Source organism: Bubalus bubalis, chromosome 20, assembly GCF_019923935.1.
Source record: "Bubalus bubalis isolate 160015118507 breed Murrah chromosome 20, NDDB_SH_1, whole genome shotgun sequence".
Taxonomy (NCBI): Eukaryota; Metazoa; Chordata; class Mammalia; order Artiodactyla; family Bovidae; genus Bubalus; species Bubalus bubalis.
This window is the reverse complement of record NC_059176.1, coordinates 44,800,557-44,817,720: the sequence shown is the minus strand read 5'-3', so window position 1 is coordinate 44,817,720 and position 17,164 is coordinate 44,800,557. Positions and strand designations below refer to the sequence as shown.

At 49.4% G+C, this 17,164-nt stretch overlaps 1 protein-coding gene across 6 annotated transcripts in view; it reads right to left on the bottom strand.

The window, feature by feature from the left end:
* RASGRF1 (Ras protein specific guanine nucleotide releasing factor 1) overlaps positions 1 to 8,212 on the bottom strand; it is a 102,557-nt gene extending 94,345 nt beyond the window's left edge. For 2 of the 6 annotated variants that reach the window (XM_044932838.2, XM_025271093.3), the window contains exon 1: positions 7,033 to 8,210. In XM_044932838.2, the coding sequence (XP_044788773.1) occupies positions 7,033 to 7,308 (276 nt within the window). In that variant the 5' untranslated portion in view covers positions 7,309 to 8,210. Of the gene's footprint in view, positions 1 to 7,032 lie in introns of all 6 variants that reach the window. The other 4 variants (XM_044932837.2, XM_044932836.2, XM_025271092.3 and 1 more) reach the window with 4 other exon arrangements.
* Positions 8,213 to 17,164: the final 8,952 nt, after the last annotated feature.

Genomic DNA, 17,164 nt, shown 5'->3' with positions numbered 1-17,164 from the left:
GCAGGAGACCCGGGTTCAATCCTTGGATAAGGAAGATCCCCTGCAGAAGGAAATGGCAACCCACTCCAGCATCCTTGTCTGAAAAATCCCATGGACAGAGGAGCCTGGTGGGCTACAGTCCATGGGGCTGCAAAGAGTCAGACATGATTGAGCAACTAAACAACAGCAACTGTACTTTGCAAGGGCTTTAAAAACAGCACCCACTATGACACTCAGAACAAGTGGCGGGGCAGGCTGAGTTACAGACTCCATCTCACGGATGGGGACGCTGAGGCTCGGAGAGCTGGCAGACCTTCCCAAGCTGGGAGCTGGCAGAGCCAGAATCCAAAGTCAGTCCATGTGGCTTTTACCCAATTCCACATCACTGCTGGGGGTGGACAAACCCCTCAGTGAATGAGCCGGGAGTTGAAGCCATGTGCTTGGGGGCTGCGCCTTCCTCTCCAAGCTGGGGAGGGGATGGGCAGCGGGGGTGTCCGAGGCTCGCAGCTGCTCCCAGCACGACAGGTGCCCTCCCGGAGGCGTCTAGGCGTTGGCAGTGTTCTGGGCCCCCCTCAAGTGCACGCGTCACCGACTCTCCTGCATAAACACCAGGGGGCTGAGTCCTGTTCTTGGCTCCGTGCATGCAGGCGCTGGCTCCAGGCTCCCACAGATGCCAGAGAGCCCGTGGGGTATGGATGCCTGCCTTGGGGGGCTTATCCCCAACTCCTGGGACTTGAGGTGCAAGTCTCCCACCCAAGCAGAAACAAAAGCTGCTTCCCAGATGTCACCAGAAAGACAGCACCATCCTTTTGCTTGCTGTTAACTCTCTCTCTCTCTCTCTCATTCTTTCTTTCTCTTGGCAGAGGATACTAAACTCAAGCAGTCCCTCAGCCCCAGTCTCTGTGCTGTGCTTGTGGTTGGGAAGCGCAGGTTTTAGAGTCACATGGACCTGCGTTCGGGCTTCCCCGGTGGCTCAGCTGTAAAGAATCCACCTGCAATGCAGGAGACTTGGGTTCAATTCCTGATCGGCAAGATCCCTTGGAAGAGGGCGTGGCAACCCACTCTAGTATTCTTGCCTGAGAAATCCAATGGACAGAGGAACCTAGTGGGCGACAGTGCATGGGGTCACAAAGAATGGGACACAACTGCACACATGCACAGACTTGGGTTCACAGGCTAGCTTTGCCAAGTATGTGCTCTGTAATCTTGGACAAGTTACTGACCATCTCTGAGCCTCAGTTTTGACACCTCAAAAAAGGTTATCAGGGATAACCTCATGGGGCTGTCAGGACGATGAGGGGAAGGGACTGGATGTAAGACATGCCCTCCAGCCTTTACATTCTATAGGGAGAAGGAAGACCCTTCACAAACCACCAGCTAAATACATCAAGTAAGCCTAGCCTGATAAGCCATGTGGATGATGGACAGAGGGCTGTGCAAGCCTGCGATGGGGGACCTGGGGCTCCTCTATCTCCCACAGGGTGGGGGTGGGGGGCTCAGGAGATGACTTTTAGGCTAAGACCTAAAAGGAGGTCTTTGAAGGAGGAGAAGTTGGTCACTAAACCTGGGGGCAGAGGGGGCGGATCATTCCAGGCATAGGGAGCAGCTTCTGCAGAGGCCTTGAGATGGGCAAGAGGAGGCAGGGTTAGGTGAGGAAGGAGGGGCAGGGGAGGGTGGGGCAGGGTTGGCAGGGCAGGTAGAGGCTGGAGGCTGCTGGGTGCTCTGGGTGATGCTGGAGAACCTGCGTTTTTTCCCAAAGGCGATGGAAGACAGTGACACGCTCAGGGACCTAGAACATGGTCAGGTTTACCCTCTAGAAGCTCAGTCCCAAGGATTGCCATGTGGCCAGGGACTGGTGTGGGGCAAGGAGGGACCATGTGAGCGAGTCCAACATATCAAGCCTGACACTGTGAGCTCCTGACCCAGGCAGGGGTGGGAAGAGAGTCTGGACTCCTGAGTACGGAGAATTCTGGCACTTGGCATTTATGGAGCGCTCTACTCCATGGTGAGCTTTAAAGACAGGGAATCAATTCCATTTTTTTCTGTATCCACAGGACCGGGTATCGGCCTGACACCGAGAGCCAAATTGTGTACTGCACAAATAAATGTCCCAACTACAGTGTCACTAGGGCTTCCCCACTGGCTAAACTCATAAAGAACCCGCCTGCCAGTGCCGGAGGTGCAGGAGACTCAGCTTCCATCCCTGGGTCAGGAAGATTCCTGGAGGAGGAAATGGCAACTCACTCCAGATTCTTGCCTGGTAAATCTCATGGACAGAGAAGCCTGGTGGGCTGTAATCCATGGGGTTGCAAAGAGTTGGACACAACCGAATGCATACACACACACACACACAAAAGTTGTAATTATTGAGGCTCTTCAACCTCGTGTCAGTGCTAGAAATATTTGGGAGCTAGGGTGGGGACATGAGTCCCCTCTACAGTGAACTCTGGGGCCCCACATCTCCTGGCCTGGCCCTGGTCTGAAACCGGAGAAGGGGAGAGCCCTGTTGGTCCTTCCAGAGGTGCAAGTATGGCAGGCTGAGCTGCTGGCCCCACGTGTGTGTGTGTGTGTGTGTGTGTGTGTGTGTGTGTGTGTGTGTGCATGGGTAACATCCCTGTGTCTGAGGGGTGTTGCTTTTAGAGTAAGCTTATTTCCCTGCATCCAGGTTTCTGCTTTTCTGATTGGCCAAGAGGCAGGATGAGCTACAGCAATTGGAGGGCAGGCTTTGTGGTGAAGACAGCGCCGCTGCAGAGAAAGCCAGAGAGCATTTCAGCCACTACCTTGCTCAGTGGTGCGGATGAGATTGTTTCCTCATCTGCAAAGTGGGAATGCTCACGGACTTTCGGCTGTCTTTAACATGGAGACACCAGGCCACCCAGAAATGAGGACCAGGAGAGGGCCTTCATCTGGTCTCCAGGGAAAGGCACCCATGGGTGGACAACAGGCACTGTGGGCCCCCAGCTTCTGGACCCTCTGCCTACATCAGTGCTGAGGTTCTGGATGAAGGGATCAGGAAGAGCCTGGGGTCTACATTTTGACCCTCCCTGGTTGGGTGATAAGGGAGTCCTGGGGTTGGTTTGGTCAAGTCCATGCCTGAGAAGTTGGGGTTGGAAGCTCTGTTTCAGAGAGCTGGGAATGACAGTAGAAAAAGCCAGTGTGGGGTGACTCCATGCCAAAGCAGAGCAACAACACCCAGGGTTGGGACTTCCCTGGTGGTCCAGTGGTTAAGACTTCACCTTCCAATGCAAAGAATATAGGTTCGATCCCTGGTTGGGGAACTAAAATTCCCACATGCCTTGTGGCCTTAAGACCAAAACATAAAACAGAAGCAGTATTGGAACAAATTCAATGAAGACTTTAAAAATGGTCCACATAAAAAAAAAACCTTAAAAAAAGAACACTCAGGGTCAATTTCTGAACCCAAATTTTACTCCCAAGGAGTGCTTGCAACTGCCGGTTGGCAGGGGAGCATGGCTGAGCCCCTGTGACTTTATGAGGCTTTGGGATCCCAAGTCAGGGCTCCAAGATGTTAGGGCTGCACCAGAGGCAGTCAGACCAGTGCAGAAGCAGCCAGAGGACAGTGCATCATGTTAGGGTGGCCTGGACTCCCAAAGCCCCTGCATATCCTATTGGAGCATCTTCACAGACTATACAGCTCTAACACATCTTTATCTGTGTTCATCTTCCTGGGGGGTTGGGGACTATGACATCCAAGCTTCCTGGGCCTACAGCACAGCTCAGGGCCTGGACTGCTGTACAGTCAGTCTCGAAGACATGGAGTGTGGAATTAACAAGGATACATCAATAAGTTCAGCTTCATAAGTACCTTCTGAGCACCTACTGTGTGTTTCATTCCTCACGCATCCCTGCCACTGGGGTAGTTTCCAGCCAAGACTTGGTTTTTATTTCTAGAGAAACTAACCCTGATTCTCCCAGGTGGACGTGCTGCCTGCTTGCTGCTGCTGCTGCTAAGTCGTGACTGACTCTGTGCGACACCATAGACGGCAGCCCACCAGGCTCCTCTGTCCCTGAGATTCTCCAGGCAAGAATACTGGAGTGGGTTGCCAATTCCTGCTCCAATGCATGAAAGTGAAAAGTGAAAGTGAAGTCGCTTAGTCGTGTCCGACTCTTCGGGATGCCATGGACTGTAGCCTACTAGGCCCCTCCGTCCATGGCATTTTCCAGGCAAGAGTACTGGAGTGGGTTGCCATGTTCTTCTCCGCTGCCTGCTTAGACCTGGATAAAAATGACATTCTGCTAAAATCGAGTCTTCACTAGGTACTGGCCAGTCCAGTCAAACTGATAGCCTTTTTGTGGTCCCTCACATGTGGGTTCTCTGCCACATCCCCAGCTGGTTTTGAATTAAGGTTTCCTGTGGTTTGCAATTAATCTAGTCACAGAATGGCTTGGAGCTGGGCCTCTCATGCTGGGGCACTGTAGGTGCCTCAGGGACTACAATTCAAGGAGAAACACTGATTTGCTGCTGGCACGATCAATTTTACTCAAAGATTTAGAAAACAAAAAGCTATAAATTTTTATAGACACATGCAGTGCAAAGGAGCAGCCAAACTTGGCCTGGAGTCAAATGGACCATCTATAGAAGTGTATAAGACAAAGCACACGTCTTTAACAGAAATCTGCACCTGAGCTGGACAGTACCAGATGGCCACCTACTATTCTCAACCCTCTTCTGGTTCTCCTGTGCCAGGAAGGCTACTCTCACGACCATACTGGAGGATCTCTTGACCATTGCTCTTCTGGGAAAATGGCTTGGACCACGTGAGGACACCACCAATTGGCTTTGCACTCCTATCCCTCCCATAATCCACTGCTGCTGCTGCTGCTAAGTCGCTTCAGTCGTGTCCGACTCTGTGCGACCCCATAGACGGCAGCCCACTAGGCTCCTCTGTCCCTGGGATTCTCCAGGCAAGAATACTGGAGTGGGTTGCTAGCACGATTCAACACCTGAGCCCAAAGGTGAATGATTCAGAATCAATGTAAGAGGGCATTTTTAGGAATTCTTAGACACTGGATGAATTCTAGGTCTTAATTCTGCCACTGAATCTGAATCAGGTAGTAATTCTCTTCCCAATCTGCTCTCCAGGTTTCCCTGTCTGTAAAATGGGAGGAGTGGGTCGTAGGATCTCTCCGAGGTTCTTTTCAGCTTCAACATTTTATGTTAGGCCTCTACTCCCTGGTCAGGTGGGTATCGTTCAGATTCACACTAAAACATCAAACTAAAATGGACCGTGAACATCCTTGCATACACATTATACGTGTTCTCAAAACCCCAGAAAGATAGGTGTTATTACCTCCACTTTGTAGATTACAAAAGAGAGGCTCAGAGAAGTTTAGTGTGTTAACTGAGGTCACACAGGAAGTTGCAGAGCTGTGAATCATCTCAGGCCTGTTTCTGGTCCAGGGGGCTGAGAACAGACACTGTGAGCCCAATAGCAGCCCAGTTTCCTCCAGCCCTTTCTCCCTGCCTGCCTGGGAGCTCAGCTTTGTGCTCTGGTATAAGAGGTTGAGGATGGGCGCCAGCTGGGGCTCCAGGCCATGGGTGGACTTTGGCCGGCAAGTGTTGGTACTGTTCTGGAAGGCCAGCAAAGAGCAGGTTGTCAAGGGCTGAGAGAGCATCTCTGGCCCAGGCTGAGTTTGCCTCTCCCAGGGGAGTCTTCCAGGCCCCATTTTTGCCTTGAGCTTAAGGAGCTGCCCGTTCTTTGCATCACTTTGCAATCTGAGGGCCTCTACCTACCAAGTGGCACATCATTCTCAGAGATCCATCCTCAAATATTCCTGTCCACCTTTCCCAGCCTCCCAATTCATCTCCCAACACCTATGGGCTGTGGGCAGGAGCGGAAGAGACATGCTGCAGGGTCTGAGCTCAGATCTCTATCTTGGACCATCAGGAGGGCGACTTCAAGGATGCTTTTATTTAATTCAATTCAATCACTGCCAGTTTGCTTGCAGTAATGGCTTTCGAGCCCTTAGTTCTCTTCTCAGAACCTTAAGGTGGCCTTAACTCCTGAGATGACACTGGGCAAGCAAATTTCTCTCTTTTGGCCTCCGGTCTTCATCCAGGCAGTAACCAGCTGCTTAGGTCCCGTCGGATCGCAGGTCCCTCGCAGCGGTGACATTTTAGCATCCGTTATCTTTGACTTTACCTTCCCAGAGGCATCGGGATGGATGCCTTTGGAGAGCGCAGCAAGCATAAAAATCGCTCTTTGGCTGTCTGCGGCTCTCACTTGGCGACCGCAGGTCCTACTCCATCCCCCCACACCAAAGGCTCACCTCCACGGCTCCCCGATCCCTGGTCCATCCAGGCCTGGGCTTTCAGCCTCGCAACTCCGGAAACCCCAGGGCAGCGCTAGAGGCGCGACTGCGGCGGCGGCGGAGGAGGCGCAGGGGGCGGGGGTGAGAGATGCGCCCACTTGTCCCGCGGCCTCCGCAGCGGCCCCGGCCCCAGATCCGGCCCCAGCGCGTCAGAAGGGTCCCCGGAACCCTTCGGTTTGTTGCTTGGGCGTGGAGACGGCTGGGAGTTCACCACCGGTCGATGGCGCGGAATCGACCCCGGCGCGCAGTCCCTAACTTGGCTCGTCTTCGCTCCCGCCGCGATGAGGTAGGGGCCGCGGCGCTCGGACGCCTCGGTCTCACCCTTTCCGTGCCTAAGCGCGGGGAAATTCAGCTACCTGGTCCGGGGCTCTCCGGGGTGGTGGGCGCACCATTTTTGGCTGGATGTGCTTCTACATTCATTGTTTCTGTCTGTCCTGAGGCACCCCATCTCTCTCCAAACCGCGTCTCCCTCCGCATCTCCGCGTCTCGCCCGCTCTGTGCCCGCCTCCTGCCGAGCTCGCCGGGTGCAGGACAGCCGCAGCCCACACCCGCTCCCTGCCTGCAGTCTCGGGCCCCTCTGGCCACCGCGGGTTACAGCCCGCTTAGGCCAACCCTCCCATCTCTCCGACGGCGCCGAAAGTAGAGGGACTAAAGTTCGGGCGCCTTCGGCCGGGGGAAGGCCCGGAGCCCCAAGGGCCGCGGCCCCGGCGCTGGCCTCACCTGTTTCTCCAGCGGCTCCTTGGCCGAGAGCGTAGGCTTGGGGGAGGGCGCGCGGTCGCAGACGCAGCCCTCCAGCAGGTAGAGCCCCGAGGGCCGCGAGCTCGAGTCGCTCTCGAAGTAGAAGAGCAGGTTCTGCAGCAGCGCGAACCACTTGGTTTGCCATTTTGTGTTGTCCGAACTCCTCTTGCTCAGGTAGCCTTTGCGCGTTCCGTCCTTGCGCGCCAGCAGCCCCAGGGACGCGACGTGGCCATCGTTCAGCCGGATCCCCTTCTGCATGGTGCTCGGAGGCCAGCTCGACTCCACGCGCTTACATCTTCTCCGCGCGGAACCCGGCAGCCGCGGTCCGTGCGCGCTGCGCGCTGCCTCTCTCTGGCGCTCGCTCCTTCGCGCTCTCCCCTCCCCCCACACCAAATCTCTACAGTCCAGGATCTGGCGCCGAGCCGCGGCTGCTGGAATCCAGATGTACCATTCCCCTCCAGAACCTTTTCTCAACTCCGCAGAGCCTCCGGGCCCTGGAGATGCCTCCCGACCCTCCCCAGGCGCCGGGCAAACGGAGGGACTGGCGAGCTGCGCTCTGGCGAGGGGCAGGCGGAGTCATGTGACGCTGATCCCTCGAAGAGCCCGTTTCAGCAGCGCGGACAGGGACACACGCACGCAGCCCGCCGAGGCGCAGAGCCGCGCGCAGGCTGCACCTTGGCACCTCCTCCTTCTCCCCGGACACACGCGCACACGCACAAACACAAATCCTGTCCTCCCTCCCCCGATCTCCTCTTCTCCTCTTTGGGTGTTAACAAATCAGATCAATTTTCGTTTAACCCAAGGAACACCAGAGGCTCGCCATCCTGGGAGCTGGCGTCTTTGCGCCCCGCCGCAGCGCACTGTAGACCTGGGGTTAAGTACCATTTGTCATTTTCTCCTCCAGAGGCTTCCTCCTGGTACTTTATTTTTCTTTTCCGAGGTGGATGGAGGAAGGTGGATGGCGAAATGGATCTGAAAGAGCTTTCAGTTCTAATATTTGCGTAACCGACCAGGTCACATCATTTCAGCATCCAACCCTACTTCTGGTGGCTTCCCCAGCGACCTGAGGACAATACAGGCGGAGATATGGAGGGGGGACGTGAGCATTTCATTTATTTTGAGTGTTGCCATAATTACCGGCGCCACCCCTGCGCCCCGAGGTCTGGCTAGCGAGCCGCTGCTGGCAGTTTTCTGCAAATACCCTCCAAAGCCTGAAGGCGGGCTTCAAACGCAGGCGCCAGGGACCATGGGAGCCTTCAAATAGCTGCGCTGGCGCAATGATACCTTAATGATAGATTTTCCGTTCTTATTTTTAGCTCGCATTCGCCTACACAGTTACACGGCATTTATCCGGGAACGTCACAGCGCCCGCCTGCTGCACCGGGAGGGCGCGCCGGCCGCGGGGCAGCCGGCGCGCTGGAGCTGGAATCGCTCACCGTCGTCTGCCGCAGAGGGTACTGGCCGGGCTAAGGCCGGGAGCGGCGCCCCCCAGCCCGGCCTGGCCTGTTTGCAGCGGGGACAGGCAGGAGCGCAGCCTTCGGGAGGAAGGAAGGAAGGGCACCATTTTTCAGTACTGAGCCTGCTGGCACCCCACCTCCCTCCCTCGCACGCGCAACACACAGACACATCCACATACCACACACACACCCCCCCCCACACCCACTCACCCCCCACACCCAACTCACCCTCTCACCCTGGTCTGGAGCGAGGGAAGGGCCTGGGAATAAGCTCTGGGAAGGCCCCGGGAAATCCACGGAGAGACACCCGACCGTGCCTAAATTGGAACAGCCCCGGTCCTGGGCACAATGGCGAAAGCCTGCCTTTTTAAGATGGGGACCATTCCGAGGGAGGAACTGACCGAGTTAGCCTTACTCTTGCCTCTCAGTTCCCACGCTCGGGCTTGGGAACTCTTAAGGACTTTTCTTCACGAATAATGAAAGCAAAGAAGGATGATGGCTAAAACTCTTCATTTAGTCTCGATTTTTCCAAGAGGGTCCCTGCACTGAGACCACCTTTACTTCTCTTCTGCCTTCTTTGTGAAAGCAGAGTTTCCAGAAGTGAGTTTCTTAATCCAGTCCCTCTTCCTCTAAACTCTTCTCTTAGGAAGCCTGATACAGAGGCCAAGGAAACTTCAGGGAAGGGGCACTGTTCTAAGTGCTTCAGGTTGACTAAGCCATTTAATTGTCATACAGCTCTAGGAGTAGTGTCCATCCCCTTCCCTCTCCCCTCATCAGCTCCATGGTACAGAATGGGGAAATGGAGGCCTGGGGTGGCTGAGTGACTTGTTCAGAGTCACTCAGCTGGAAAGTGGCAGGGGCAGGATTTGAACTTGGTGGTCTCTCCCCACTGGCTATGTAGAATTGAATGACTGGTTGCTGTGTTGCAGAGGGTTTGGCCTTTATCCTAAAAGGGGGCCTCTCTCATGTGGGCCAGAGCCAAGACTAGGTCTGCTTAACATGTGGAGACAGTGGGGGAAGGGGAGGGAGGATTAACTGGGAGATTGGAATTGACATATAAACACTGCTGTGTGTAAAACAGATAGCTAGAGGGAAGCTGCTGTATAGCACAGGGAACTCAGCTTGGTGCTCTGTGATGATCAAGAGGGGTGGGATGGGAAGGAGATAGAAAAGAGATTCAAGGAGGAGGGGATATATGTATACCTATACCTATGACTGATTCACTTTGTGGTACAGCCACAAAGTGAAACTAACGTTGAAACTTTGAACTAACACAACATTCAAAAGCAACTATACTCTGATTAAAAAAAAAAAAAGATTGGGTCTGCTTAGAGGCTGCTGTGGCCAGAGAGACCTATGGTACCTGAGTTCCAAACCTGGACAGCACACTGGAAGGTTGGATGTGGCTCAAAGTATTCATGTGGGAGAGAGGAGGTGACAGCAGCCCTCGCACTTTAATTAAGTCCATCTGAGCTGCAAACACACTGCTTTCTCTCCAATCTCCATTGGCAGAAACCTGAGCAGAGCCTGTGAAGGGGCCCTCTGGTCATCCCCCTGGTCTCCAGCCAGAGTTTAGGACCATTGGAAGGCACTCAGGGGAGTTGCTTAAGGAGACATCAGCTGCAGTTTGGGTTGGGGTGGGGGTGCCAGGGAGCAGGTAGGCATGTCCTGCCATAGCAGGCAGAGATGGGCATGTCTAGCTATGGTGTGTGCTGTCTACCAGGCCAGAGACCAACTCTTCCCCATAGGTGGAAAAGATGCCCACAAGACCTCACAAGTGCATCTGGGCTTTGCCTTGTTTCATTCCATCCTCTCCATAAGGCTTTTAGACAAGGGTTAATAACCCTGTTTCACAGATGGAGAAACTGAGGCTGGAGAGTGGAAGCAACATTTGCAGAGAATCTCGTAGGGCGACGCTATGATGGGGATCCTGATTGCTCAACTACAGCTCATCGCAGAGGACTTGCTCTCTGGGTCTCCCAACTTCCAGCTCTCTGGGCTGAGGTCTCTGCAGATAAGGAAACAATAAGGAGGATTAAGGAGTATTTTGGTGGGTTTGAGATCTGCATTTAGAAATGATTAGCTAGTGACATGGACATTGCTTAGTCCAAAATCCTAGTAAGTCTTCATGGGGAGATTTCTGTGGGGCTTCAGAAGAGTGCTCAGCTTGGGCATTTGTTGACCTGGGAGTTGTGTGGGTCTGACCTGCCTTTAGGCCCTGGGAAGAGGGAGTTTTTGGGGGGTGTGTGTGTGTAAGTGTGATGTGATGTACACATGAGAGGTGTGTGTGTGGTGTAGGTGTAACATTTAGAGAAACCTTGGTCTTTTGGCAACATACTCCGAAAGAAAAATGTACTTTTCACATCACCTAAAAAAATGAAGAATTTAATATGTTGAGTCAGAGGAGTTTTGGAAACAGGCTTTGCCAATGGGGATTCATTCCTCCAACTTTGGGCTCGGTTGTTAGCTTTGCTCCAGGATCCACATGTAGATGTGAGGGGTTTATACCTTTACTTTCTGGCCAGTGCGAATAGCCTTATTATACCGTTGGACTATAAATGTAATGCAGGCATTTTGTAAAGTATTAAGGCAATATAGAAAATAAAGAGATTACTCCTCCATTGATTTTCTTTTCTATTTAATGTCCTTGACTTTCCTCGTTGCTAACATATTTACCAAAATGGGATTCTGAAACACACACTATTTTATCATCTCTCTTTACTTAACAGCATGTGAGGACATATTTTCATATCATTATGGACTAGGGTTCTTGGCCTTCTTAATCAATAGAAATTGTTCAGAGGCCAGACAAGCTATTCAGGCGAGGCTTTATCGAGGTCCCTGCTGCAGTGGGAGAGAGCGGGGTGAGAACAAACAACAGGTTCCCTTGCTTGCTCCCTGGCAGGGGTTGGGGGACAGGCTGGTTCCTTATATGGGGTGAGGGTAGGGCTGTGTCCAGGACTGGGCTAGAGGGGTGGCTTAGGTGGTTTGCCCACCCCTTAGGTGGTGCTGTGTGCAGGGGGCATGTGCAGTATCCTGCTTTTGCTCCAGGCTCCTCAAAAGTGGCAGTTGGGGGTTTTGGTCTCTTTTGGTCCAGAATTTGCCCCAACTACACATGGATGCAGTTATTTTTAGTTCCATACAGTTTCTTTGTATTTTGTTGCTGGAGGAGAGGTGTGTCCAGGTGCAAGCACTGCAGCAAAGGGTTCCAGGTTTGTCTCAATATTACTGCAAATTTTAATCAAATATTACTACAGATTTTAATCAACAGATTCTTTATGATTTGGCATTTGGGTTGTCTTCAAGTCAAAGCTTTTGGAATGCCGTGCCGTGCTGTGCCGTTCTGTGCCAAGTCACTTCAGTTGTGTCTGACTCTTTTGCGACCCCATGGACTGTAACCCTCCAGGCTCCTCTATCCATGGGATTCTCCAGGCAAGAATACTGGAGTGGATTGCCATGCCCTTCTCTAAGCTTTTGGAATAATGATGTAATTAGTATCTTTGTATATACATTTCCCTCCCTTAAGCTAAAAACTGAAATTTCTAGGTTAATGAAACATCCATTTGAAATATTAATACCTATTAATAGATTTCCAAAGAGAGCTTTTATTCTTGACATGGCTGTCCACAGAGATGACAGTATCCATTTCTCCATCTATTTGTCAGTCCTGGCTATTGATACTAACCATCAGTTTTAATCTGTGTTGCAAATAATCTCCACAGTTTGTTGCTTGTCTTTAATGCTATGTATCTATATATTGTAGGGATTTCCCCAGTAACTCAGTGGTAAGAATCTGCCTGCAATGCAGGAGATGTGGGTTTGATCCCTGGGTCTGGAAGATCCCCTGGAGGAGAGCATGGCGACACACTCCAGTATTCTTGCCTGGAGAATCCTATGGACAGAGGAGCCTGGGGGTTATAGTCCATGGGGTCACAAAGATTCAGACACAACTGAAGTGACTGAGTATGCATTCACAACTATATATTTTATATGTCTTTATTTGGGTTGTAAGAACTTTTAAAACTTGGGTGCAGATAAATATATCTTTTTCTTTATGGTTTCTTATTTTAGATCTCCTGCCCTCTTGTGCCAGTTCCTTCAAGATTGAAACATATGTGCCCATATTTTCTCCTTCATTTTTTCAATTTTACCTTTTCTATTTATGCTTTTAATTCATTAAGAGTGAGGTTGGGGTCTTGCTTATTATTAATTTTTCCCAAAGAGCTGGCAAGTTGTGCCAATACCCTTGATTGAATAATCCAAATTCTACCACTGATGAGGAGTAGCATCTTTATCAGGGATCAAATTCTTGTCAATACTTAGGACTATTTCAAGATTCTGCTTTTTGTCCTATTGTTCTGTCTGTTGTTATTTTTTTTTTTTTAATTGTGATATAGTTGCTTTACAATATAGTATTAGTTTCTGCTGTACAGCAAAGTGAATCAGTTGTATAGTATGTATGTCCCCTCCTTTTTGGACATCCTTTCCTTACCTCCTATCCCACCCCTCTAGGTCATCACAGAGTGCAGAGCTGAGCTCCTTGTGCTATACAGCAGCTTCCCACTAACCATCTATTTTACACATGGTAGTGTATGTGTGTCATTGGTACCTCTCAATTCATTCCACCCTCCCCTGTCTGTTCTTATCCCAGTGATTTCTGTTTCTTACTGCTTTACCAACTATTTTGAAATCTGGCCTCATCATCATGCCCTGCATGTGGTCAATTTAGTGATGGTTCTGAGGCTTCTGGGAAAGAAGATACATGCTTTGTTCATAGCATATGGAGTTTGACAAATATCTAGCAACTCGATGCATTTTGTGACATACAGAGGGCTAGGATTTACTCATGACCATAGCAGAATAGGAAAGTGTGAGAAAGTAATGTGAAAGTGCTGTTTGCTCAGTCGTGTCCCACTCTTTGAGACCCCATGGACTGTATCCTGCCAAGTGTCTCTGTCCAGGAAATTCTCTAGGCAAGAATACTGGAGTGGGTAGCCATTCCCTTCTAATATTCCACAGGGGATATTCCCAGCCCCAAAATTGAACCCAAGTCTCCTGCATTGCATGCAGTTTCTTTACTGTCTGAGCTACCAGGTCAGGAAGATACCCTGGAGAAGGGAATGGTGGACCCACTTCAGCATTCTTGCCTGGAGAATTCCATGGACAGTGGAGGAATAGGAACAGTAAGTCAAAGATTTCCCACCCCCTTCATTGGAATCAGGCCCAGCTAATCTGATCTTTTGAATCATTTTAGGGGAGTGGGAGGGGAAGAGGCATATGTGCTCTGCTTCTCATTTTGATTCCATTTTCCTTCAGTATTCTTTTTTTTAAATCTGAATTTTCTACTTTTTGTAATAAAAAAGTTACTCTACTAAAGAAATAAGACAGGGACATGCAAAGAAGTTTGAGAGATGGCTTCAGTCAAAACCATGTGGTGCTTAAAAAAGGAGACAAATCTTCAGCAACTTAGAAAGTTTATCTATTTGTGTGGCACAGTTCTAGAATGTTCTGGAGGAGAGATTATACTGAGTTATTGGATGAAGAATTGTTGTCCCAAGGTTCCATATAGATTTTGGGGGGGGGCTCTCTTTGTGCAGAGTCCAAAATAAGAGAGGATTTTAAGACATGGAATTCAGATGGATCTAAAAATCAATCTAGTATCATCAGACTCTTCTGTATTTTAAATAAAGAAAGAAAAACCAAGGAGGGAATTTCTCATTGTAGCTGAGGCGACCAAATTGGGTAATCATCTGATAACTTTTTAGGATGTCTCCACCCTTCCAAATCTTACACTTTTAAGAAATATTTTTTAAATTAATTTTTATTGGAGTATAGTTGCTTCACAATGTTGCATTAGTTTATGCTGCACAGCAACGTGAATCAGCTGTACATATACATATATCCCCTCTCTTTTGGACTTCCTTCCTATTTAGGTCGCCCCAGTGCACTGGGTAGAACATTGGGCATTCCCTGTGCTCTACAGTAGGCTCGTATTAGTCATCTGTTTTTTTAAAAAATATTTATTTTGACTGCATTAAGTCTTAGTTGCAGCATGCAGGATCTTTTACTTGTGGCACGTGGGATCAGCAACACAGAGTCTTAGCCACTGGACCACCAGGGAAGTCCCAAGTTATCTGTTTTATACATAGTAGTGTATATATCAAACCTTACACTTTGTACAATTCCTGGAATACACGGGCAAGAAGGAGGAGCCTTTTTTCATGGCCCAGAGGCTGAAAATGAATCCCCAGGTCAGCTTCAAAGTCTAAGTCGGTATAGACTGAGCTCTATCACAAATGAATCTAAAAGATTATGGCTAGAACACAGTAGACATTTGTCTTCCATTTCCAGAGTTGTTTCAGTACCAGGGATGTGAACAGAATGGCTTTGCCTTCTGTATGTGGTATATGTGGCTCAAACTGGAGCCATCCCTGGGGACTTTCCTAGTGGTCCAGCAGCTAAGACTCCAAGCTCCCAATGCAGGGGGCCTGGGTTCAACTCCTGGTTAGGGAACTAGATCCTGCATGCCTCGACTAAGATATGGAACAGCCAAATAAATAAATTTTAAAAATTAGAAATAAGTATTAAAAAAGCTGAACCATCCCTTGTTTAAGATGCAGGCTTTCTTGGAGATCCCTCTTCCTGCCAACCTTACTTGACAGGAAAGAAATGAGGGCTCAGAAAGGGGAACTGACTGCCTGGAATGACATGCCAGTGTGTGGCAGGTCACATCCAAACACAGCAACTTCAGGGTTTCCACAGAGTTTCTGCGGCAGGTGCTGATTGCTACCCTGCTATGTCCCTCCCTCACATCCAGTGGGTGTGACATATTGTGAAAAAAACACTCTTGGTCCCTGGGATGGGATTTCTGAGGCTCACAGAGAGATGCTCTGTCTGCCCTGGATGGCAGATATGACAGAGGTACACAAAAGGCCATTTTGTGCATGAACCTGAGGGCAGAACCCAGAGTCATATCACAACAAAGTCTGAGCTTTGGGGCCATTCATATATTTTTCTGGGTCACTGGTTGCTATCTGCCATCTGTCAGGGAAGAAGGTTGAATCTGCTAGGGGTTTTTTCTTAGCCATGGTGGGTTGATGTTTGCCTATGACTTGGGACCTCTCGGTCTTCAACCAGCTAGTTCATCGGTCGCAGATCCATGTGGGATATAAGAGACTTTTGCTTCAAACTGTCCAAACCCTTCCAATTCTATTGATGTTTCCTGGTGTGGATTTTGGTACATGGCTTCCTAAATAAAAGCATGGACTTTCTCTTGCAGGAGACTGAATTACAGCAATTCTGAGCACGGAGGAGCAGAGGGGAGCTTTGTGCTCCTTCTTGGAACCAACACTTTCCTCCAAGCTTTATGGACACCGGGACTCAAGTCCAAAATGGCACTGGGTTCTTATGTCCAGAATGTAAGGATCTTGCCACTGCCCGTCTTGTCTTTAGCAGAGCATATACCCTTCCCCATGGTCACCTAAGTGGGTCAAAGGATTCTGACATCTCAAAATCAAAGTCTCTGGGTTTCTTTATTGACCATTCTCCAATAGGTGGGCGAGTCATAAAGGCAAATATACATGAAAATGAGTGCTTTTTGTGTATTGGTTGATAATAAAATGTGAATTGTTAATGATTTTTCTCCTTAGCATGTTAATATGATGGATTATTGATATGATAGGTTGTTAATATGGTTGATTGACTTTCAAATATTGAACCTACCTTGCATCACTAGAAGAAACCCTTTATTATTTTTATATATTGGCCAAGAGGCATGTGGGATCTTAGCTCCCCAACCAGGGATCAAACCTGCACCCCCTGCATTGGAAGATGAAGTTGTAACCACTGGACCACCAGGGAAGTGGCAGAACTGGCAGTAATTCTTATTTGAACAATTCAACATACTACTGGAAGTCCTACATAGCTCAAAGGCAAGAAAAGGAAATAGAATGGATATAGGTCAGAAAGGTAAAAATAAAACTATACCTATTTGCAGATGACTTGATGGTCTCATGGACTATCCCAAGGAATCTACAAAGAGAAAAAAATCTTAGAACTAATAAATGAGTACATCAAGGTTACAGGTTACAAGATCAATATACAAAAATCAATTACATTTCTATAAAACTGCAGTAAATACATGAAAAACATGATTAAAAATAGTGTCATTTACTAGTGTGAAAAAAAGAGAGAGAGAGAGAGAAAGGCTCAGTGTATTAGTCTGGAGAACCAAGAAAGCTGGTGGTAGAATTTAGTCTGAATTCAAACCCTGAGAACCAAAGGAGCCAACAATGTAAGACCCTGTCTGATTCTGAAGGCCTAAGAACCAATATGCAAGAGCAGAGAAGATAGATGTCCAAGCTCAGACAGAAGGAAAATTCATCTTTCCTCTACCTTTCTGTTCTATTCATGACCTCCACAGATGGATGATACCCACCAGCATTTCTGAGGGCAGTCTATGCTCTTTGCTCAGTCTACTGATTCAAATGCTAATCTCTTCCGGAAACACCATCACAGACACACCCAGGCCATCTGAGCATCCCTTAGCCCAGTTGAGTAGACAGGTCACACTTAGGTGTATGTGTATATATATATATATATATATATATATATATAGACATACATATATATACACACACAGACACACACCCCTCTGT